General features: G+C 42.1%; 1 protein-coding gene across 2 annotated transcripts in view; it reads right to left on the minus strand.

Annotated features, from left to right (window-relative positions):
• Nucleotides 1-953: 953 nt before the first annotated feature.
• The window catches only part of LOC105836348, a 45,561-nt gene continuing 20,351 nt past the window's right edge, over nucleotides 954-26,163 (minus strand). The window contains exons 1-5 of one of the 2 annotated variants that reach the window (XM_036287564.1): nucleotides 13,877-13,999; nucleotides 10,624-12,733; nucleotides 7,435-7,685; nucleotides 5,189-5,611; nucleotides 954-4,383 (exon numbers count right to left, since the gene is read on the minus strand). In XM_036287564.1, the coding sequence (XP_036143457.1) occupies nucleotides 3,193-4,383; nucleotides 5,189-5,611; nucleotides 7,435-7,685; nucleotides 10,624-12,715 (3,957 nt within the window). In that variant the 5' untranslated portion in view covers nucleotides 12,716-12,733; nucleotides 13,877-13,999 and the 3' untranslated portion in view covers nucleotides 954-3,192. Of the gene's footprint in view, nucleotides 4,384-5,188; nucleotides 5,612-7,434; nucleotides 7,686-10,623; nucleotides 12,734-13,876; nucleotides 14,000-26,163 lie in introns of those variants that run through there. The other variant, XM_012680317.3, reaches the window with a different exon arrangement.

The following is a 26,163-nucleotide window of genomic DNA, read 5'->3' on the forward strand; positions in this document are numbered from 1 at the left end:
TATCGTCGTATCGTTAACGCTTCGCTTATGTATAAGTGCTTCGATTAATCGTGGACACAGCGATCAACGTCCCGGGATGCGCTAAAGAGAGGTCCGCTTCTCTTGAAATGTCTTCTACGGGGAGAGTACGATTGATTGGGTTTCTTTTTTTTTTCTCGGTTTTCGGGAGATGAAAAAACGGGTGGTGCAAAAGGGTTAGTCGGCGTGATGGCGGTGCGGTGTATCTCCCTCTCAGCCCCGTTTCCACTTTCGTCGCGGAGAGCCGAGCCTGTCGCCTCAAGCGCGAATTTCCCACTTCCCCCTTCTCATGAATTTCCTTCTTCGCTTCCTCCTCCTCGCGTCGCGAGTCTCTCCCTCGCCGTGTGCTCGCGCGTCCGTCCGAAATTTCCAAACCCGCCTCCACACCCTTTCGTTCAGGGCGGACAAATAAGTCGCGCGACCCTAAAATCGTATATAATTACATAGGCACCGTATAATATCAATTATAAATGTGTGTATGTATTTCAGTAATTTAAAACGGAGAATTTCAAATGTATCGAGCGCCAAATTATAAAAGTATGATTGCTCTAGAATATTCGCTATATGTATATATGTATATATATATATATATATGTATATATATGATTGTATATAGAAATTTAATTTAGGAAAACACGTGATATATATAGTGTGTCGATATAACGCATATAAAATTAACTTCCATTTGGAACAATTAAATTAATTGTCTGACCATTCCGCGATTCCCGATCGTGACGAAATTATAATATTATTTATAAAAATAAAGAAACAACAATTGTATACATTCCTATAAATGCATTATATATTTTTCGTAAATTACTTATATAATTTTAAAATATATCACTTTATATGTAATTTTATATATATTTCATTTTTTTATACAATGCATAAATATAAAGGATAATCCCTCTTGTAAGCGAGAGAGTAAAAGTGCATTCTTTTTTTTTTTCGACAAAATATTCCTCTGGCGCTCGACACGTTCGAGATCTTCACGCATGGAATTCGCGAGAGAAGAAAATCGAAATCCGCGCTTCTTCGTCGATCATCACTGGAAACAACATTCGCAGCTTCTACATTGACCGGCGTAAAAAAAGTCCCATATAATTTATCTTAAACCTATGAACTTGGCGCTCTGAACCATTCTTCCTTTTTTCTTCTCATTTTCTTTTTTTTTTTTGTCTTTGTATGCACAAGTATCACAATCGCTCACGTTTTACGCTCATCTACGAATGTGTCATGTGTATGCGTGTGTGTTTTTTCTACCGTTTTTTTACATTTTATTGATTTTGTTGTTCTCGCTGTCGTTCGCCTCGAGAAAATCAACGGCGGTCAACGAAATACGCCGTATATCGGTTCATTCGCGCTTCGCGTCTCAAAGTTCCGCTCTAGAGCGCGATTGGGCAGCTCTAACGATTCGAGAGATCCGAGATCCTCACTCTGGAATTTCGTTCTCCGATAGAGACACAACGCACGACAGAATCTGAGTCTTTCGTTTCTTTTCTTTTCTTTTTCGCAACGTTTCTCGACGCTAAAAGCTTGGACGTGAGAAACTGAGAATAATCAATCACGTAAACTTCAATCTAATCGGATAGTTCTATTTAATAAATTCTGTTATAAAACATTAAATAAATTGTACATATTTCTATTAAATATGTATATAGTACTTATATGAGAAAAGTCATATAAATATTATATAAATTCTGATATAAAAATATTGAATACAGATTTAATATTTGTATATATATGTATATAAATTTCGATATACAATACGTTGCATGCAATACTATTTCATATTGCATACAATAATAAATGATATAAATTTTCAAAATTCAACTGTCTAGATGTGTGTGTGTGTATGTGTGTGTGTGTTTGTATATGTACGTATATATGTGTGTATGTGCATTCCAGAACGATTCTCTCGAATTAGAGCGAGCGCAGATTCGCTCTAGATCGATACATTATTCGCGTATGCAGCCTCTATGACGCGAGGCTCGCCTAAAAAGACACGCGACCCGCTCCCGGTCGTTCGCATCCCTACGCTTAAAGTTAGGTATTATAAACTGCAATTTATAAGCTGATCCCATGTGTTATTTCTTGGTCACAACCTCGTTGAAATCTTTTCCTACTCTTATTACTCTCACGGATCGCTCTTGAAAATTACCGATGGAAACTCCGGAGCTCGGAGGTCTTCACTTTTCGAGACCACCCAGACTCCAGATTTCCGTCGTTGTCTCACACGACGTACATCGTCGTCGACCCGCACTTCAGCGATCTTTCAGCACTTGTCCGTTTTCATCGCAAATGAGAATCAATTTTCAATTGAAAAACTTGCTACAACAGCTAATCCACATTTTGTAAAAACAGAAAAAGTAAACTTCAAAACACATTCAAAAGATAGAGCATATCCCAATAATATGACTACCTGATATCCTCTGAATGTCTAAATAACGGGAAAAAAAAAGAAGATTTATTTTTCCCGTTTTCACAAAATGGCTTAGCTCACTATAGCAAGCAACCTTCGATTGCAATGAAAAAGGATTATAGGCGAAATCTTCGCAAAGTGACTCAACCGGCGCATCGATCCTGACGGATTAAGAATTGCGCCGACGATGACGTCGTGAGTTTCACCATCCCGGGCGGACGCACACGTCGTAGCCGTAAAATTCCCTAATGATCTCTGGGCGAGATCTTTCAAAAACCCGATGCTTTGACCCCAGGAGACATTCCATCTCCCTCGGAGGGCACTATGTTTCATCCCTATTTACGTATCGCACGGTAGGATGAATAAACCCCGAAGTCTCCCCCTTCATCTCAATTGTCCTCGTAGTCCTTGTTTTAAAGATTATCGTAAAATTGGAAGAGATCCAAAGGATTTCAATCTTCCAGACTTTAAAAGAACCGAGTCACTAAAACCGAGTCGTCCCCGAAGTGCGCCGAGTGTTCCCCGTATTTAGCGGAGTCCGTCGTTGAAAAAACGGTCCTGGACGAAAGGCTGCCGAGGGAAACGGACTGTCGAGCGTCAAGGGAGTTGCTCATTCTCGAGTTAGTCGCGCAGACAGAAGAGAACTTCAACCTTCCAGTTCTGAAGAGACCAGCGGCGACTGCTCGGCGTCCCATTGAGCGTCTCCATTATTCATCCTGGACATTTCCGATGCGAGGTAGGCTTCATACGTCCTAGGCAGACACGGTCTCCACCATGGACTTCTTGATGATCTCACCGAAGTTTTCGTCGCAGTCCTCGGATGTGCCATCGGGCTGTTGCACGCCGGTGACCTGACCGGGTTCGATCATTTCCGCGACCTTACCGGCGGCCGTGCCGTGAGTACCGTAAGTACTGTGATGTTGCTGCGGCTCGTGCATCTCACCATAGTATGAGTATCTGCCGCTGAGCAGCTCTGAGAAGGGCTCGAGCTTACCCTGCATCTGCTGCACCATCGTCGAATTCATCGGCTGCATCGAATTGGTGAGGTTTGTGTACTGCGCGGTACTCGCGACGTCGTCCTGCGCAAACACCGTCGCGTCATAGGACGAGTGCTGTTGGGATTGTTGTTGTTGCTGCTGCTGACTCTGCGATGGCGGCGGTTGCGACATCTGGTGCACTTGGGCGGCGCAGCCGCCCTGAAGAGTGGCGGCCGCGGTGTCCTGGGGCCCGCCATAGGGCCCGTAGTGCGCAAAAGCGGCCGGATTGGGCGGCGATTGGAATTGCGGCGGCGGCTGAAACTGTGGGACCCGCGACGTGGACGGCATACTCGCGTACGGCGATCCGTAGTCCTGGTACGAGGACTGCTGGAAGCTCATACCGCCTCCACCACCGCCACCATTGCCGCCGCCGGCGGCACCGTCGTTTTGCACGCTGGGCGAAAAGCTTTGGAAGGCCTGGCCGAACTCCGGGTGCAGTTTTCGTTGCACGACGACCGATTGGCTGCTGTCCACCGCGTCTTCGCTCGCATAACAATCGTCCCTGATGGCGTACAAGTCCAGACTATCCTCCCGCGTGCCAGGCACCTCTGGTTGGCAGCCAACCACACCAGCTCCTACACCGTTGTGACTCGTATCGTAGTGTAAGGTCGTGAATCCACCTCCCCCGGGTCCTGTACCCGGGATCGCACAAGCGTCGCCGCCAACGGAAGCTTCTATCCCCAGGGAGCCGATGTCCCTTAGCTGACGAACACCTCTACCATTCTGCACCTGATTGTCCTGGTCATGCTCACCGCCAACATCCTCACGCTGCTTCTTCTCTAGTTCCAATCGCATCAGCGTGTGAATGAAATGCGTTCGCACTCGAACTGGATTGAACTCGATCCTGCCCGTACTGTTCGCGCAACCGTCCCGCGTGCAGCCGCAAGGGAAACCCGGTCGATCCACCTGAAAGTCGAATTTAATGAAAAATCGTTTCGCACTTCCCGGAACAAAGTGTCGGGTCTTTTCTTGTAGCTGAGAAAAGATCGACCCCCCTCTTGCCTAACCTTTAGCTGTTAATCCCTCACTTCATTCTTCAGCTTCAATCACTTAAACTGATTTGAACTGAGTGGAACGTGTTAACAAATGCAGAGATTAATCGCTCGAGGGATTCAATGTAACGGCAGTCTTAGAAAATTTCAGCAGATTAATCTCAAACTGGAGAAAATTAAATTTACATTGGAATTTTCATGAAGTTATCAAGAAAATAAGTCAAAACTTTTTAATTTTTCACTTCTTATTCAATCAAGAGCAAAACTTTTTTAAATTTTATATATTTGAAATATGCTTTCTCCTTTTAGGATAAAGTCTCATTAGAAACGAGAGCTAAATTATCGTGTTGAATTGTCCAATTAGTTTAAAAGTAGATAGAACGTCAATTCCCCTTGTCTCCTTCTCCCATTCTCTCTTCAATGAAAATAATTAAAACAAGAAAATAAACTAGACCTTCGATGTTTTTTTACCAATAGTAGTTGTAAAATAAAATTACGCAAATTGCATGCTCGCTTTATAAATCTCTTCAAAGTTTATTGTATCTCTTATTTTGTTAATTCTCCTTTACACATTTTGCAGTTGTTTCATTATTTCAATTACATTTCTTGTATATTTATTCTGTTACGTCTATTGTATGTCATTGATACTATTCTATTTCTCTCTCTCTCTCTCTCTCTCTCTCTCTCTCTCTCTCTCTCACTTTTTTTAACTCGCTCACCTGACACTTTACGTTGGCCCTACTACAAGGACAACTCTCGGGATCGCAGTATCCCTTGCAGCCGCATCCGCAGTGTTCCCTGCTAGCGCGGATGTCGCGACACTCATCTTTCTCGACGCCGTCTATCCTTCGTACGCCGGCAGCTCTAAGAAGGGCCCGACGCTGCCACGTGGGTACCGGTTGTAGGAAGTAGTAGCTGTCAATGTCGAGCTCCTCGTTGTCGCTTGGCTCCTCGTCGGTGTCGTCGCTCGGGTCTTCCGAGCTCGACGCCGTCTCGGTCACGCAGTTGGTTGCGCAGTTGCGCTCGGAGCGCAGCTGCGCGAGCCGCGCGCGATGGATTCGCCTCTGCTCAGTTGCGTGTTCCGTTAACGAGAACCTCTCCGCGTGGGTGTGCGTCGCGCTCATGCCTAGGGTACTGCCGCCCTGAAATCGGGAGGATCGATCTCTCGCGTATCTTATGCGCAAATCCAAGCAATTTACTGTTACTTATTTATTTATTCAATAACCGATGGAAAGCAATCTTGTAAAATAAAAATTGTAGGAGAATGAAATAATCTGACAATATTGTAATATCCACTTGTATTGTATCTTATTTGTTTTTTTTTATATTAAATCACCTAGATAAAGATATGGCTTGATGTCTTATTTTCTTGTCAGATTAAATTATTTGAAAAATATCTGTTAAAAAAAATAAATATTTATAAATAAAAATACAAATATATTGCTTTATATTCTAAATTGACTTGTCTAACAGAGACATTATCTTAAAATTATCTAGATAAAAATATACAACTTTATCTTTTATTCAATTAAATTTAAAACAAAATTATTTTTTACATTACTTAGGATAAGTTTTACACATAATTTATTTTTATTTATGTGTTAAATTAAATGAAGTAAATGAAGAAAACAGATACAAATTGTATTCATATTTTATTCTTTACAGTACGAAAATATTTAATAAACGGAGTGTGTGCTGATTTTGAAGCGATATATTTACATTTATCTGTTTTATTTTTCATTGCTCTTTTATTATTTCAAATTCTTGTATGAATTTACGAGTAGACTCTTAGCAAAAATAAAAATAATAAAAAATAATAGGAACGCAAATAAATAAGAATAACTTTGCAATAAAATACGAATAGTATTACATTATTACGTCAGACCGGTGAAAAATTGGTTCATTTTTTCTTCTATAGCGCGTATGGAATCCTTTATGGCTGAAACTTTACATCCAAACCAATAAGAACCGTTATAATACGATACTATAGAAGTTTGCCGTAAAGTAATGGCACATATGTAAGAAAAGAGAATCGACGGTGTCTTATACAAATTTGACAGCGAATATTATCGTGATATTATTGAACGATATTATAAATGATGCGAAATGGAGGAGTTGAAAAAGGAGTTGTCTTACGTGAACGCGATTGAAAGCAAGAATGATCGATCGTAATCTCATATATAAGTTCGATCGCTCACATTTCTCGGGGTGGGTTCCACAAATGACGGCGAGATTTTCCGTCATAAACAACTTTCGGACGTTTGTTATTCATTCTTCCAGCCAGTATAAATAAAATCTTAGCGGAGGCAAAGAGAGGAAAATTAAATAATAAAAATAATAAAATAATAAAAAACTATAAATAAAAATATTAAAAACACAAATAATTAAAGATGAGCCTTATTCATAGCTGGATCTTTGTATTGATATTTCTTGTGTAATTCTACATATTTTTTTCAATTAAAACTTGAACCGAATAAATCTTGAAAAAAAAAAAAAAACGATTATGAACCGAACAAAAACGACAGTAAAAGTAATGTCAAGATATTAATTTGATAATCAATTTAATAATAATGATGCTAACGACAATTTATTACATCCTACCTCCAAATAACAATAATAAACAATATATAAGAAGACAATTGAAGTAGTATAAGCGGGCAATGCGCGAAGCGTACAAATTGCAAAGAGAACGGTAGCGAATAAACAAAAACAAATACATTTTGCATATTCATACTCTTCCGGAATAATGGAATGAAAATATACAAAATTTAAATGCGGCATTCAGTGAGCACCGTAACCATCTCCTGCTACAATCGCAGCGGACGGAGTAGCAAGACGAGTTAAAATGTAGACATAAAGGGAAGAAAAGGAAGACGTAGGGCAACACAACGGTTACCTGCGAGGTGCTGAAAGGAAAAATGAAACGCGGGGGAGGGGAGGAGGGACCAATTTTCGAGGGACTTACCTGGGAAGGTACGCAGGTAAAGCCCTGCGCCCTCGGGAAGTAATAGACCGTCACCGCGTCGAACTGGATGTTGCGCTTTTTCTTAAGGGGCTCGTCGACGTTGCCCCGCGACTCGTCGCCCTCCATGCAGTCGGTCAGCCTGCGCTTGAGGTTGCTCTTGGCCGGCAGTGTTCGGAAGCTCGTCAGAGGCAGTTGGCCCGGCGTCCCGGGCGCTCCCGAGGACGCCGCGTAGCCGTCCAACTGGTTTACGCCTGAAAGACACGCGCGCCGTGTTACGAAATAGCAAATTCCTACGGAGAGAGGGAGGGGGGAAGATTTCTATGAAAATAGTTTCACCATGCTCAAAAGTAAAAATGACTTATGACAAATGTCGGTTGCTGGATATTGGCGCCACTGCATAACCGCGGGCCGCTAAATAAACGGTTCCATAAGTGATCACCTCTTTAACCTAATAACGAAGATATTACGGAAGGATCCATAACACCACCTTCTTCATCATTATATTTAACTTATTGACTACAACAGTTTGCAGAGAGTTTTAAGAGGCTTTGCTAAAAATCTCTTTTTGACCCCGAAATGGGAAATTTTCGACAACCAACACGAGGAGATTAAAATGTGACCTCAAAATTAAAGTCGAAAGTAAGAGTAGAATTTCGACAAGGACTCCGGAAACGGGTCGATTTCTGCTTAAGAAGTGTAATATAAACATAATTTTACGTATTTTAGATTGCTGAGAGAGAATATTAGTAGTAGCATTTTTATGTCCATCTAAACCCGTACGAAATAAAAATACTTTTAATAGTAATTCGGACAACTTTATTTCAATTATTTAATTATTTTTATATAGCATAATGTAGAAATAATTTTACAATTTTAGATACTCTAACTTTACACACACTTCACAAGTATTTTGAATTTAAAGTCGAGTGACTGCTTATCTTGATTGAAGAAAGAAGATATTGTATCATTTTAGATCTTATTAATGTCCTTCTATTCAAAATACGATTTCGTCATTCAAGATTAATTAAATTGTTTATGCATTAATCATAATAAATAAAAATTATTTTTGTCTTTCATCTATAGTGATCCTTTATAAGTGTAAAGTTGATATTTATATAGTAGGCTGTTGCTCACATACGGTTATCTGTTTTTTCATTCATGTTAGAATTCAATATCTATTCCTAATGAATATTTAAATAATATATTCCGTATATCGAAGCCACTTCAGATTCCAATGACAACGAATAAATTTATAAAATGCTATACTATACAATATAAAAATGCTACCATTATTCATTATTGTATTCACCAACACAAAAAAAAACGCAAGATTATACGTATATCTTTATGTTACACTTTCCAGACAGAAATCAATTAATATTATCCATCGTGCTTTGAAGTCGACTTACGCCAACAAAAGATTCGCGGGGAATGATTTTCTTTATCGAGGGGAAAGAATCTCTCTATTGCTTTCGCGAATCAGAAATCGCGGTGATGGGGAAATTCCTTCGTCAGTGAATAACGAAATTTCTCATTCATCCTTTGGGTCGAAGCAGGTTTTACTCTTAGATATTAATTCGTAGCTCGGGCGCTGAGATTGAAATTGACTGGTTGACATTTTCGCCGTGAAAAGTTCACTTTAATTTTTATCGAGGAAGCAACGCTATAGTTTCCACTTGTGTTCTGAGACACCCGGTGTATCACGCGTTGACAATCGATGCGAGGCTTATCGAGTTGCGCTCTCCTCGCTCGCTGGACAGCTTCGACCAGCACACACGAGGCCAGACTGGCAAGGAGAATCCTCGCGATGTCTAAAAATTTTGCGTTTTTATAAGATTAAAAGTCTGGAAGAATTATCCAGGTCGGTTATCTCATTTAGAATGATTATCCGTAGAATTTTGCACTTTTTATTAAAAGATTGCATTAAGCGGCTTTTATCAAAAAGCTTTTGTAAAAGAAATAATAAGACAATACTCGTACAAATGAGAACTTAACGACGTCGAATAATTAAGAAATATTGAATAACACGTAATTTAAAACTTGAGTATAAAATATGATAGACATACAGTAGCTCGTAATTAATCGTAGAATCATAAATGTAGTAAGATGTAAAATAAAAAGCAGACTGGAAAGATTTTTAAACCAAGAGTAATTGTTATATAATGCGTTGCGTACATTCGAAAATCCACTGAAATCCGTTCAAAAACAATGATTAACAATAACATTTTAATTTTCGACTGCCGTAATTAATTTATCTTAAATTATGTCTTACACGGAGAGAATTTCTCTCTTAAAATTTACCCTCAAAATCTAATAATTGTAAAATAATGTATGACTTTACTGTATACTTTTAGTAAATTGTACTAAAAGCATAGTAAATTTCACTATACTTTTAGTAAATTTTACTAAAAAGTATAGTAAAATTCCTCGAGGTCACACATTATCCCACAATTATCAGATTTTGAGGGTAAATTTTAAGAGAAAATTCTCTCCGTGTACATTCTTACCGAAAGACTTCAAATTTCAAAAAGCATATCCAGAATGTTTTACAAAAAAATTTTATGAAAAAGTTACTCCTCGGAATTTTTGAAAATTTTATTTAAAACTCCAGATATGATTAAGACTTTTTACATCTCTACTGCAACTTTGAAATTATTTTATTATATCTTTTTCCTTAATTATTCGAATATTTGAGTTTCGAATATTAAATTTAAAAAAGTACTAAACGAAGATAATAATTATATAATGATTTTTCTGTAAGATGCGGATCTAGCTTAACGGAAGTACAGATTTTGAAAATGACACACAACGTTAATTAAGAACGACGTATTATTCTAATCTAAATTCAAGTGACATGAGAACGTTATTGGAATATAATTTCCAAATTGTTAATTAATTTTGCACTATCAAGAAAAAATAATTCAAGAAACAGTTTTGTTTGATAAAAGAGAGATTTGAATTTGAAATTACAATTCCAAAAATTTTTCCAAACACACCAAGTCCCACTAATCCGTGATTTTCAAAGGCAAATAATAAATTCCCTGAAAATTCTACATTTTCCCGAATTTTCCAAAAATATTGTGAAAGACATTTGCAACCAGAACTTTATAATAATCTAATTGTAAGCAGTCTTGATACTTCCATCGAAATACGTAAAGAAAATTCTAAATTCTAAAATAAGAAACTTACCTTTGTCCTTGTCAGAAAGGATGTCGTCCGGCAGTCTGTCGAGGAAGGAGGTCTCAGAATCACTTTCTGGTGCAGGCGCCGGACCTGGGTCACCAGGGATCTCGTTCCCCAGGCCGGAGTCGCTCCCATCGGATCTGACCTCATCCCTGGCGCCGGTCGCCAAGGCCAGGCTCTCTGCGGAGTCCTCGGTGTACGCTTCCGGCCGGTCGGCCTCCAATCTCGTCATGATCGGCGCCATCGCCTCCACGCAGCATAAGGGGTCCCCGTCGGAGCAAGGTAGCTGATCAGGCGCCACGTCGACGTCGCGCAACTCATGACGAATGCTCGTGATAGGCGACACCTCCGAACTGTCGGAGCCGGTCTCCGTCTCTGTCTCAGTGTCGACGCCCTCGGCGACGTCCACCGACACTTCCGGCGCGTCCTCCGGTGAGCTTGGCATCGTCTCCGATGAGTCCAGTTCGTTGGACACGCGGCTATCCTCGGCTGTGGGCGACGAGCTCGCCAGTACCACCTCCTCGTTTTCCTCGAGCTTACCGATCACCGCAACAGGCATGGACTCATCATCCTTCTCGACCTGCATCCTCGAGGCTCCACTCTCCTCGACTTCGTTCTCCGGCGCTTGCGAATGCCCCGCGAATACTTCGCCCATTCTCTCCAGTACCACCTTACACTTCTTCAGGACCAGTCCACTGTTCGGACTGTGAGCACCTTCCATCGGTTCGCACTTTTTCGACTTGGCCGTCGGAGAGGAGTTGCTCTGCCAGCTGCGTAACTTCTTCAAGCTCTCATGAGCTTCCGAGGTCTCTGCAAGCGAATCCTCCTCGATGAGGTTTCTCCTTTCGCTGGAATAGGACGATCCCTCCTCGACGACGTACTCCCATATGTTTTCGTCAGCGCTCGTGTTCATTTGGACACTCTTCTTTAGATTCTCGTTCTCGATGCGATTCAGTACGATGGTTAAATTTCGACAGACGGGACTTGACGCGGGACTCGTCGTCGTTTCAATGACGCACTTTTCGGTCGGAGAGCAAGGTATCATGCTGTCAACCTTCGCGGCCGCGTTTGCGTCCCCGACGTTGTGTTCCTGACGCGACTCCGTCGTCTTATCGTCCGTACTGTTGCTTCTCGAAAACGTCGAAGAAGTCACGTCGACGCCGAGCATCGTAATTTCCCCCCCGCTGTCGCAATCCATTTTTCTGTCTTCGCGGCCTAACATATCCTCGACGTTGTCGCTGCTCGTGCACTCCGAAGAATTCGCACTGAGCCTGCCGATTGTTTCCTCCACCTCCCGATGGCTCACGTCCTGGCTCGCGTCAGAATTCCGATCGATATCCTGAATCCGGGAATCGTTCGCAGGGACATCGTTGCACCTCGGCGTTATCCTACTCTCAATCTCGTCCCCGAAGAGGCAGGACTCCGAAGTCAGGGACACCTCACCGAGGGTTCTCTCACGAAGACTCACCAGCACCGGCGACAGTCTCCTGACGTCGTTTCTCAGCTGGGTCGCCTGCTCCTCCGGGATCTCAATACCGATCCTTTTGATCTCCGCGCCGATCGGCAGGAAGTCACCCGCGGCCGGCCTTTTTCTAGAAACGTCCGGCAGTGCGGACTTCTCAGTCCCATTCTCTCGTACCTTCGAGGACTCCCCGAGGACATCGCAATCCTCGGAATTGGACGTTTTAGGTGACTCTTCAGGTCCCGGAAGAGAACCTTCTGTCGATTTCGTGTCGATCTCATTCTTCTCGAGCCTTCCGTCCTCGTTGGCTTTCTTCCCTATTGTTAGACCCATATCCGCTTCCTTTTCTTCCTCCGCTTGATCCTTCTCCGGGTTATCACTCAATTGTCTCACCTCGGGTCTCTCGTCCTCTGGTGTCTCATCCAATCTCTCGCACACCATCACCAAGTCCTCAACGCACGAGTCCTGCAGAACGGAAGGACGCGCCGCGTCGTCGTCGGCGTCCGTTGCTGTCGTCGTTATCGTTTTTGACGTCGCTTCGTCTGGCGACGGTGCGCCTTCTGCCTTGGCTTCCACTGAGGTGGAATCCTCTTGGGCCTCAACGTAACAGTCCTGACGGGCCGAAGGCGATTCCATCTCGGGTGTTTCTGCCAGCTGCAACCATCAAATTAACAGTTGGAGATTAAAGGACAGTTCTACATTCTTAACGGAGTGATAATCGTTCGGCGGTTCATCGCGGCTTAAGGAAAATAGTAAAATTATCGATGAGTTGTAAATAATATATTCTATATATTCATATCACCGCATGTAATTAACGAAGGTTGTTAAAACAGAAATACTGCAAATTGTGCAAGTCCAAAATGGTGCGACAAAAATGCAGAACAGTTATTGTTTTATGTGCGCACGATTTATATGTATATCTGCAACATTTCGTATTTCTATATAAATATGTAAATAAAAATATTTAGTGTACTGGAAAAATGTACAATTATATTACAAGAAAGGAAAAAATATATGTCGAAATTGCCAGGACGTTAAACAAAGTAAAAATATTCAAATTCTATGGGACGAAGATTTATATATAGATCAGAGTGAAATTACACGGTAGCGGAGTAAAATGAAAGGGGGGAGGGGACACCGAAACAACCGATGTAGAATACAGATTAATTGGGTCGTTACGTTCACCGCGAGGAAACGACTTCTTGCTCTCGTCCTCCCTCTCTCTCTCTCTTTCTCCTCCAGCGCGGGCAGATGATTTCACCCGGTATTACGATCAGCGATCATTGCGCTGTTACCTCTCTTTTTCACAAATAACATAAGCAACGTCGGAGTGAACGGGGAAATCAATAATCCGCGCACTGATATCGCGCGCACCGCCGCTAAACCCAGAAGAGAATAAGAGCGAGCGAGAGAGAAATGGGGAAGAGAGAAATCGATGGGGAGAAGGAAAATCAATTTCCTGGGACCTGGCGCAATCCCCCCTGTCCGTTCCCTCAAAACCTTTTCGATACATTTTTCTTATCGTCCTCGAATACAAGATACCGCGGGGGAGCCTACATATAATCTTGGCCGGAGATTATTGATTCAAAGCCGACCGGTACGGTCGAAAGGGGAGCGAAAGGGGGCGGGAGGGAGGGAGGGGGGGCAATAGGGAACACCTCCGTTCGCGTCGGGGACGAGCAATGCGTGCACGAGTTACTCTCTGGGTGAACCCTAAACTCGCCTAAACGGCAGGCACCTCCGGATCGTAAAGCTCGGCGACGAGGGGCAGGGGGACACGAGGAAAAGCTCTTTTACCTTTGAGTCACGCGATTCTTCCTCCAGCCTTTGGTCCAGCTTTGTGCTCCCCTCGACAAGCGATGAGGAGGATTCGCAATCTGAACGACCCCAGTGGTATCTCCCTCTGGGGAGGGAAGGACAGTCGTCTTAAGTCGTCTCGCGACTCCGGTTACCACGGTCGTCCCGTTCGCGAGGGCCCGCGAGGCACCCGTGATACGGTGGTCCCATTGCAGGACCGGACGCGTCCTCGTGCGAGGGGGCTGACGAGTGACGACTCGGGCACAACATTCGCGGTAAACGGGCGTGAGGAGATTTACCGGCTCGCCGGCACTCTCATGGGGAGACGCACGAGATTCACCCTCGGAGAGTCATCCGATCGCGCGCCTGCGGCTGTGGGGTTCGAGCCGGGGAAGTCCGAGAGTCCCGAGGGGGATCTCGACGGATCGTCGGTGAACCAGCTTGACGGGGGTCAAGCTCGGGGAATGAAACTTGAAGTGCGTGTACCAACGTGTGAATACGAAGGAGGAATTAGCTTGCCTAACACGATCGAGGAACCCCGAGGCGTCTGCGGCGCGGCAGAGGAACCATAGGGAGAGCCCAGAAGGTGCGTGGCTGACTTTGTCCCTTCGAATGACGGCGAGGTGACGCGCGACGATGACGATGATGGTGACGAGGAGAGGTGCGTCGGGAGAGGACGGAGGGGGACTTAGCTTTAGCGACGTGAGTTAACTCTGGTGAAGAACAACAGCGAGTGGTGATGCGGCGCGTTCGACAGCTCGGAGCAGAGTGAGCGGAGGCGGCGGCGGCGTCGGCGTCGTCGCTCGGCGTCATCGACGACGCCGACGTCGACGTCGACGCCGACGCCGCGCTCTCGGTTCCCCTCGGCTCGGCTCGACCCGGCTCGGACGGAAGACACGCCGGGAGAGGGACGTGTGTTGGTGAATGCGTAATGGAGTGGTACACGGAACGCAGCGCGCCTCGGAGGAGCGCAGCGGTTCTCAATGCGCACACCCGGTAGAAAGCGGATTAGTCATCGTCGTAGCTGACTATCTGCCTCCGCGCTCTCCTCCGTGGTATTTTTAATTTCGCCGAGTAGCGTACGGCGACGCGCGCGTTTCCCTTTCTTTTCGTTTCGACCTCCCTCCGGTCGAAACAAATCACGCGGTTTCGTCGTAACAACGAGATTCTGGAGCTCCAGAACCGCGCGCGTTGCGGAAAAGACCGGCGAGTTAAAGGATGAGGCAGAGAGGTGACGTAATCGAGAAGGCGGCGCAGCTGGCGAAGGAGCGCACAAACAAAGGTCATTCGAGAATATGCACAACAAATTGAAGGAGAAATTTGGCCACGCTTTGTTTCGTACAGATATATATATATATTTTTTATTTATGTTTGGCGTGATATCAATCCGGTTTTTCTTTCTCTCCTTTCTTGAATCGCATTAAATATAGAATTGCTCGTTTTTCAATGTTACATTGAGTGAAATAAAAGTCTCGATGAATTGCGCTCTTTCTGAATGCAGGCTGCAGAATACGAATTGACAATTCTACAACGATGATGCATTCATTCGCCGTAGTCTAATTATGCCAGTGATGCCACGCGGCGTAGCGTGATGGGGAGGGATAAAGCTTATTCGCGAAGGAGCTGCGCGGAACGTAACTCGTGAATGATTTATAATCCGCTAATTGCAAAAGAAAGTGGTTCTGTTTGCAAACTGCGAAACATATATATATATATATATATATATAAAAGGTACCTGTGTTTAATTTAACTCACTTAACCTTTGGGGATTTTAAACAATTTTTGATGAATACAAAATTGAAAACTAAAGGTCAGATTTAAAATAAGAAACATTTCTGAAACAAAAAATATTTTCATTTATTTATATAAAATGCAGTAAAGATTAAAGAAATAGATAACACTTGAGCCATGTTGCTTACATATAGCCCAATTATACATATATTATCTTCTTTTTCATAAATATTCTTGAAGAAATGCGAAGTAAAAAAATTAACAAGTTTAATTAAGCGTGTATTAACATACTTATGAAAAAAATTACCCATACAACTATTTATTAAATGTAAAACTGTGTTTATTTACCACGAAACGTTATCTTAACTTTTATCTGTCAAAAGGCTTTTCCAACTGTAATTGGAAAAAGAGGAGAAATACTAATTAAAAGTTAAACAGAATACACTAAATAAAGAAACAGAATCTTAACTTTTGCACGATAATAAGATATATCGTGTTTCCAGTAGTGTCCCTGGCCATAATGCTTTCACTGTACAAAGAGTTTTCTTTTTTAAATTATAAACAAGATATTTTAATAAAAATATAAAGTAAATATAGTGTTCAAAAGCATAAATAAAGAGCTATACCATAATATCAATTACGGATATTTATAATTGTTACTTGATAGTTATACAACGCAAAAACTCTCTGAAATTTTAGATTCAGAAGAGCACAATTTGAATAAAGTGTGATTGCAAGTCATAGAAAGCAGTTAATTATTGACCAGTTAACTGGCATAAATACATTGTATTGACTTTCTAAGTGATATATTGGCTGTGAAATTCGTTGTGTAACTATTTGGAAATGGTGGATGAGTCAAATTGGGTACATATTAGGTACAGGTACCTTATATATAATTATATATAATTATATATAATTTGTCCATATTAATTTTAAAAAAGTCATGGTGTAAATATATGTACTCGATAAAGGAAATAAAGAAAAACCGATAAAATTAAATAACTCGAATAAATAAGTAACTACGTGGATATAAATAATATGTAAAAATGTGCTTTGCTTAAAAATTTTTAATTAGAAGAAATAAATATAATTATATCATGTCAGTAATATGTAAAGTATATGAATGTGTTTACCAAATCTATCTAAAACAAAATAAATATTTGCGGTTTTTTCGCATCGAATTTGAATCGAATAGAATAAATATTTTGATTAAACGTTTATAGAGGATTGGAGCGATCCCGACAGACGGAAAATCTGAACTGATGTACAAACAACGTATAAATGACAAATTAAAATACATAATCCCGGTCAGTATACTTCGCAAATGTTTGACTGGCTTTGGGGGAAGGTTTTACACCGAGTCTCGCGTTTTTTTTTTTTTTTTTTTGTTAAATCCCCGATTCACGATCGCGAACGCGAGGGAAGGTGCGACATGGCCAAGCGCGGTACGCGATAATGAAGCACAATAACAACATCAAAATCGGCTGACGTAAGCGAGATGCGGCGCGGTGACGCAAGCGTAAAGCTGTTTCTCGCTGATCGTCTCATCGTCGAAGGAGATCGAGAGAGATATCCCTTCGACAAGCGTTTCTCCATCGAGGTCAGCTGTCCGCGTGGTTCTCTCGGTCTCCTCCCGTCTTATTGAGAATTTCGCGAGGTTCTTGCAGCTAGCTCGTTTTCGCGATCGCGATCGATCACCACCGTGGTCCTCGGGGCAGTGACAGTCGACCTCTCGAAGGACGATGCTGATACATGGACGGATAACACTTCGTTCTGAAGAGAAATCGGCTGAAGTAGTAGAGTCCATTATCGTACTTTACTACTCGTTATTTCGAAAATATGCAGGACACGGAGGTGTCCGCGCATGGATACAACGGTTTGCCGAAGAGTATGGGCGTACGCAAGGGGGAGGGGAGAAGCAGGGAGGAGCGCTCGCCCCTCTCTTCCTACATTTCATCAACAAGAAATTAAATTATGAAAATGATTTTTACGACGAAAAGTTAAACTCCCTTCCAGGTTTATTATTTTTAACTTAAAAAAAAAAAATTGCAACTCGCAGAGATGTAAGAAGTTGAAACTTCGGCTTTTCCCTCCCCCTGCCTGAGAAATCTTGGGTAATCTCGCTGACGGATGTAAAAAAATTGAGCTGGATGCAGAGATATGAAGGTAACTTTGTTGGATCGTCGAAATAATTATGTAAAATCGCTCATAATTTTTTTTTTTTTGCAGCAGTGTTCGTCGCGGAGCTCGAACCCTCCCTTACAATTATTTGGACGGTGCGACCGTAAATTATTTTCCGATCTGAATTTTTAGATACTTCAAGTAAAAACCGTTCTTTCCGCGCGTGGATAGCGTTGGCACCGGAATCGGGCGCTGGTAGCGTCCAGCGATTGTTGCCTGTCTCCCGTCCCTTTCTCTCTCCCCTTCTCCCCTCTCCCCCCGTCTCTCCCTCTCTTTCTAATCTATATTTTTTCCTCTCCATCCGACGCACAGCCGCACACGTACACACGTACATAACACCGGCACGGTGTTTCTCTCTCACGGACGGTTCAACGAACGAGAGGAGCGCAGCGCTTGCGCGCCGGGCGGACACCCGTAATTGTCGCTCCACGTTCCGCGAAACTAGAAGGCGAGCGGAGTCTTCTCTGTGGAATTTTAGCGACCCGAAGAGCCGGAGCTCCTCTTCCTCCTCCTCGGGATGAGCACGACGCGGGACGAAGGCCCGCACGCGGTGCGGCCGCCCTCCGTCTCCCTTTCTTCTCTTTGGCCGAAGAGACGAGACGCCGAGATTTCCGGTATAACGAGAGAGAGAGAGAGAGAGAGAGAGAGAGAGAGAGAGAGAGGGAGAGAGAGAGAGAGCCGCGCCAGTTTCGCAGGATTATTGATCGGCGTTCGCGCGAGTATTGATCCGCCTCCGGTTGGTGCAAAGTTGGATATTCCGGATGCTAAATGCGCGCGTGGCTGCCTAATGTTGAGAATTTAACCTCGATTTAACCCCGTTTCGGCGTTTATAAACTCGAATTTGCCGCTCGAACGTCGTCAAACCCGGGAGGGCGAGGGACGCGTTTCCTTTCCTTTTCTTTTCCCGGTCCAAGCGGACAGCGCTCGTCTTGGAATCTTGGCGGCAGCGGCGGCGGCGAGGGATAGGATTCCGAGGATCACGTGGAGATAACAGATTTCGGTGTAACGAGAGAACGTAACGGGAAAAATCTTCATGTACGAGTATTTGTCCATCAAAGTCGCGAGACACGGAAGGCTAGGTGTGCAATCCAAGTCCGAATTTAATCGTCAGATGCGAGCAATATGTAATTTGAATGAGAAACGGGAGCTGCGACTGCGGAATTGAACGGCGTGCCGTGGTCTCTGCTTTCCTCTCGCATTTTAAGCTCAGGCTCATCTCGAGGACGAGATGTTTTCGTACTTCCGTCTTTGCGAAAGTATAACGAATCTTAATTGGTATGACAAACGGCAGAGAATTTGCATCGATTGGTATTTCGCGTGAGTATTGGCCCGTCACCGGCGCAGTTTTCAAGCTAAATGTGATTCTCCAGTACTTCGATCACCAAACGGAAATGTTATACATAATAAATAGTCTCGATATAACCATTAAACAATAATAATAATTATTAATCTCATAAATTATTATATCCTGTAATAAAAGAATCTACGTTTAATATTAATAAATTTCCTCTAATAATAATATTAATTATTATTATTATCAGAGGAAATTCGGTAATATACCGATGTAGGTATATTTTAAAACGACACACACTCATATTATTTCTCGAAAATTAAACATTACACTTTATTAATACTGATAGAAACATGATCTGCTTAGATAATTAAAGAAATAGATACCTATAATTCGTGTATCCATGGCTTGTTTTTAAATGAAATCAACTGAAAACGATTATTCAAATGCGAAAATAACATTTTTATTTTATGATTTGCAAATTGCGTAATTTAAACAATAAAAAGTATATTATTGATAATGTATTATTTTATATCTTTGTATAATATAATTTTGTACACTTTAAAATTGTAATACTCTAAAATTGCTTTATTTATATTTTTTATTTCTTATTTTTTTTATAATGCGATTTTCAACATAAACTCAGGGTACAGCGCACACTTGATAAGACGGATTGGAAGTCGTAGTAAAAACCGTAAAAGATAGAATAAAAGGCGCAGTATTAGGAGATCTATCTTACAAGTTAGTAATCTAATCTAATCTTTATATGTTATTTATTTTTGTCGCGCTACATGTTGAATCTTGTTGCGAATGGCATAGGATAATTTTGTGTAATGTAAGTTAGCAAAAAATGTTTAACATTAAAGTGAAAGTATACTTTTAGAAATCCTCATAATAATTCCCTTATTAACTAGTAAATATTTTATGCAGATGACTTATGTGAAAGGAAAAGACAAGGAAAATGTAGCATTTATTGCTCAACTATGTTGACTTTGAAGCTCGTTTTATAATATGCTTATTTTGTGTTATCTTACGAAAACTTAATTATTGCAAAATTCGAAATAATATTATAAAAACTGCTACGCCATCTAATAGGAGACATTTTTTTAGTTTGAATTTATGTTCCTAGTGTTTTATTTTTAGTTTTTGCTTAAAAAATAATCCGAAAATTACATATATAAAAGTGAAAAGTCTGTATCGGTGATCTTTCTCTGTTATTATTAATCATTAATATTATATTATTATCGTTATTATTATTACATCATCATCGTTATTATTATTATGTCTGCCTAACTTTCTCTAACTCTCTTTTTAGAAAGCCCTTCGAGAAAAATCATACATTAACAGTAATAATAACAATGAATATTATTTTTATTATTAGTATTACAGAGGATCGGAACAACGGCGAAGTAAGAGGAGAGACAAAAAGGTATCATATCGTTCTTTTCCAGAATTTTCATTTTCTGAGGTGCTTCCTCAAGAGCGAGCTAAACAAACCTGAATGGACACGAATTTCCGCGACGATGAAAGAATTGCCGCAGTGCCGAAGAGCCATAAAGGCCGTCCCGGCGGCGTTTTCGAGAGCAATCGAGAGATACATACCCCGTAAACGGGAGGACCAGTCGTCCGGTAACCCGATGCTCCATCTAATTGAATTGGCGCGGACAGTCGCGGTGGAAAGCTCTGCCTCTGTTTGCCTATCTCGCCATCTTGGAGCGTCGCTTCGGCCGAGCTTTATTAATTGCTTTCTATTTCAAGACAATCGAGCGCGCGCAATTGAATCTCGTTGCTTTTGCGCATCGAGCGTCATCAATCTCACGTGATCGCAAAATCTCTCTCTTTATTTTTCTCGTTCGTTCGGCAAGAGAGAGAGAGAGAAAGAGAGAGAAAGAGAGAGAGAGAGAGAGAGAATCGGTTTCGAATCCCTTGCAACAGAGACAGCTCGTCGCGAATAATACATCAATGAGGGTTTGCATAATGCAAGGCAGATAATTTAATCTACATTAACCTGTTGCCAAATAGCAATATTATTAAATTAATAACATCGAAATGTTCGTTAATTACTTAGCGCGGCAATACGGCTCTACATTATATTATTAATAGTATATTAATTAATATATATTAATTAATTAATGTGTATTTGTTAATCTATTATTAGTAGCGAAGTACTAATAAAATTTTATTGATCGTATGTGTCAACAAAACTTTAGAAGAATTATTTCATTATAATTTGTTTGAAATGGTAAAATTAATATTAATTTAACTTGCTTAGATTGATAAGTCATTACGTAATTTTAAAAATTAAATTAAAAAGATGAGATTATCAAAAAATAATTATTAATTAAAAAAAAAATCAAGTTACAGAAATATATATTTCAATTTCACAAATAAATTTTTTTATAACAAATTAATATCGAAGAAGATGTCATAAGAAATATTTGATTCTCAGTACCTCGACATTTTTCTCTCAGTGCAGATATTTATTGTTTAAAATACCGCGAAAAATTAATCGAGGAAATATTCTTTGCCGCATATTCGCTCGAGGCGTAACGCGGACTCTTCATTTTCGAGTGGAGATTTGAAACTGGTACCTTCTTTCAAACTCGTCCAACTAAGCACACAGCCACGTTCGATCGTCATCTAATGATATACTAACGTGTTTACGTCGCTCGTGTTCCCGAAATTGTCCGCGTAAAGAGCAAGAGGGACAGCCGAAGAGGGGGATGAGCGAAAAAGGGACAGGAGGTAAAAGGACAGCAAGAGAACTAGTCTCGGACGAAGGGATGGCGAGAAGCGGGAAGGGTGGTGGTGCATTCCGCAGCTTCCTGGGAGACCAGCGGAGAGCGCGGAGGTAGTTCCGCAGTAGTAGTAGTAGTAGTAGTAGTAGTAGTATTATGTCCCATTCCCTCGCTCTTATTATTCCGGAGTGACTCACACGCGTGTCTTTTCCGTGTGTGTGTGTGTTCTATTGCGGGTCTATGCGCCTCCGCGTGTGTGCGCGCGTTTGTGAGGCCCACATATCGCCGGCTGCTCGCTACTCTCCTTCGTCAGGCACACCGACTGCCTGGCACGCGGCGCACATGTCCCTATCGACGCGTTGTACTCGGTTCTACTGGGTGTCCCGGTAAAAATCCGCCCGATCCCCGAGAATTAGTCACTACCGAGAAACGAGAGATCGGCCATCGCGTCCTAAACGTGGCGGACAAAAGGTTTAGATAGAATGAAACAGTGCATTTATAGACTAAAGTAGATCTGGTGCATCTGTCTCATTATTATATATTCTGTCTTAAGGATCCTGAATATCATGGACCAGTTAAAAGTTGCCCGAACGATGATCTCTTCACTTGAGAATCCCTACTCGCGGCGGAAAGTAACAGCGGCCCCCGCGCTTTCGGCGCGTCGGTGGAAACTGCCGCGCAGTGGTAAAATGCCGCTCTCGACTTCCGTTTATTTAAGACGTAACAGAAAAAAAGACGAAGGAATGCAAACATGGGCGCAGATGGAAAGACGCCGTCGTCTCGCGCGTGAGAAACAGATCCGGCGCGATACGATTAACTTAAGCTACAAATAACTAGAAGTCTAGTTAATAACCAGAAATCTGCAAAAACAACTAGGAAATAATAATAAAACAAGGGGATGAAATCTCTCTCGAATAATTGAATGTGTGAAATACAACTTTCAAGCAATCAACATGAGCATTTTAGAAGAACTAGAATTACAATTTTAGGATTTAGAGTTTTTATGGGAATTTATTTAATTCCACGGTTTTCTCACGTCGGACTTTCGATGGACCATAATTTATATCTGCGACGTTTCTGAGGAAAAAAATCTCCCGCATAAATTATTTACTGCACGCGTTTGTCAAGTGGGGTGACAAAGGAAACGTTTCTGAAAGAAACGTGAAGCGCCTCTTAGGGAATTTTGAAAGCTCAGACACGTGAATTTAAAAATTCACGGATTCCGCAAAAAGAGATCCGAGCATACAAGCGCCGCATATGAAAGGATAATGCATTAAGGACGAAGGCGAAGAGGAGCGAAACATAATTAGAAGGGACGGGAAGGTAGGGGGATGAGGAGGAGGAGCAGGAAGCTCAGGAGCTTTCCCGATACGCAGAAAGCGTCGTGGAGTAATATCGCGCCGTCTGTCAGTGTAAAACCGCTTTGATCTCGTCTCTCTCTCTCTCTCTCTCTCTCGCTCTCGCCTATTTGAAACATTTTTATCTCCTTTCCTCACGTACGACCAGCGACACCACCTCCTCCCTGCCTCCCACCTTCCTCTCCCTCTGTTACCGCTCTTTTTTTCTCGGCTTTGCAGAAACTGGCGAGACGGAGCCCGAACATGCTTCTCTCTTTCCCACGAAAATCCGTATCAGGCTCCGATCAAACCGTCGCCTTCACGTACAATCTCCCTCACCCACCCATCTCGCCGCGCCTCGTGAAAGCCGCCCGGCGAAAGGGGCGAGAGCGTTACGAGGCAACCCTTAATATCGTCGCTGCACGTGGCCGGTGTTTTCTAAGCGGCCGCCACGATGCCGATGAATACGAAGCAGGTGAACGGACGCTGGAACTATGTATGTGTAATAGGGATTTACGCGTGCTAAATTACGTGGAACTGCGGATTTATCCAGGTAGAGGGAGATTGCTGACGTCGCATCATTTTTCTTAAAGCTTACGGACAAACTGTAAACAATATTTTTAAGTTCCTTACGTCATAATAAAGTAAACAGTATTTCCCCTTTTCTTTGGCAATTGTCCCCCACGATGTTCTCTTAACTTTTTAGTTTATCGGAAGTCGAAATTTTGATTACAAAAAAAGAGAACAGATATAGGGTAGACTTAAATGAATTTCGAAATTTTGCAAATAAAATAAAGTCGGACGAAACATTCTAACTCCAAGATGAAGTGTCCAATTCTCTTAAGAGTCTCTCTCACGCAAACAAACAAGATTTCGCAGAAATCCTCCTCTGCAATTCGATTTTAAACATGCCTCTATGGCTACCTCGGGGAGAGCAATTTTTCTTCGTTAAACTTCAAGTGGGGGTTTCCTTGACTGAAATTTTAATTCTCGGACAAGTTACAGCGAGACTGAACGAAGATATCGCGATAACGGTTACGAGGCAATTAGGAATAGATCCCGGCTGCGCTGAAGGAGGTGTGTGTGTGTGTGAGTGTGTGCAGGAACTTTATCTTAATAATTGATTGGGGGAGTTTATCGGAAAGTTACGGTCTAGTCGCAATTATGCACTTCTGCATTGGCCGCTGCCGCCGGCGCGGCGAAAACGCTGGACAGGGTTGGATTCTACATCCAGTATGTTCACCCTTCGTGACTTGGACCGCGGCTTAAGGGATACCTTCTCGCGGCTGAACCGAAACCTTTGTACGTACTCTGGCGAAAAGCACGTGGTCCTCGTTAACCCGTCGCGCTCAATCCACACTTTCTTCGTACTTCGATTGCAGATGATTAATTAATGCGTCAGTTTTATTCCCTCCCATTCGTTCGTCCAATTTTCGCACCTCCGAGAAAATCACGAGAGTATGGCGATTTGGCGATATGGAATATAACGGTACGAAGCGTTTTTATCGATGTCGAACACAGCGCACGTTTATTGCAAGCGAGGAACCGACGTTCTCCACTCGGGCACGTATCGAACGTTAAACAAACCTCTCCGGGAGGCAGCCCTCGCAAAAATTCGAATTGCGTAATAAGCACCCTCGGCAGTCGGAAATTCTCCCCGGGCAGGTAGGTAGGTGGAGAGTAAATCAGAAATTCCGTAGGTAAGGGTGACGAGAAATCTGCTTTTCCACCCCGCTAACAAGAAAGCAACACGACGAGCGGCGATGTTGAGGGCTGGAGGAGGAGGGTAACACGGGGGTGGAATGACGAGAGAGGAAAAAAGGAAAGAGAAAGAGAGAAGAGAGAGAGAGAGAGGGCGAGAGAAAGAGATTACGGGACTATTCGAGACAAACTGCGGATATTTTGCGGGGGTGCGCGAAGGAGACGGACGGGAACGGATGGAAAACGCCGCGAAGGGGGGAGGGGGCGGGAGGGAGTGTATATTGAGGCTTGTAAATGGAGGTTGGCGACCGGGGGATGAGGGGGGAGAGGGTGGTTCCGCCCACCTCCGACCGAATCGATCCCACCGCAGTGTAGCGCTATAGCAGCCCACGTGCATACATACCATGGGCTCTCTGCTTCCATAATGCTATAGCGTTTCAGTGCCGTAACAATCGGTACGACGTAGCACCGGCTGAATGCCGCTTAAGAGGCCGCTTTAGCGCGCCGTTCGTGAGGCGACTTTCCTACCAACCTTTTACGGGGCCTCCGATCCGAGTTAAAAAATCCCGAGATTTACGAACGTTACGAGCTTTTATCTCGAAAGTCTCGGCTTCACGATTGGAGATCTTACTTTGGAGACAATTATGTAACAGGATATATATTTTTAGAATATTATCTATATTTTTCCTTATTTTAATTTTCATAGGATGTTTACTTCAATTTTGTAAAAAAGTTCTTGAGAAAAATTTTGCTAGGAGCTTTATTCAAAATTCTAAGTAAAATTGGAGAATTTTTTAAATGCAGTTTTGAAATAAATTTATTTTAATGCACCTTTTAATCACAAAGAAAAGACATTCAAGTTTTGATCGTTAAATTTGAAAAAATACTAAAAAAAAATGTTAAAAAGAAATAACATGAACCAAATGACATAATGCTTTATCCATAATGAACTCATCGAAAGTATAAAATTCGAAGGGTAATTACACAACATCAATGCACGATGTATTGTCTTCTATCAGCTAACTTTTTTTAAATAAAAAATTACGAGTCACGTGAGAAATGTACGTGGATGTGATTGCCATATTTTTTGTTAATTATTTCACAAGAAAAAGTAATTCAAAAAACAATTTAGTCATAAAGAGAGAGAATTTAAATGTGCAAGTAAAATTACAGAAATTTCGTAGAATTTCAATAAAGTTTCATGAAAATTCATGATTGGCTATCCAATTCAAAGGTAAAAAAAAAGCAGAAATTCCAGATTGTCTAGTTTTTTTAGCATTAAACCCTATATTAAATTCGTAAACATTC

Source organism: Monomorium pharaonis, chromosome 5 (genome assembly GCF_013373865.1).
Source record: "Monomorium pharaonis isolate MP-MQ-018 chromosome 5, ASM1337386v2, whole genome shotgun sequence".
In the NCBI taxonomy this organism is placed as follows: domain Eukaryota; kingdom Metazoa; phylum Arthropoda; class Insecta; order Hymenoptera; family Formicidae; genus Monomorium; species Monomorium pharaonis.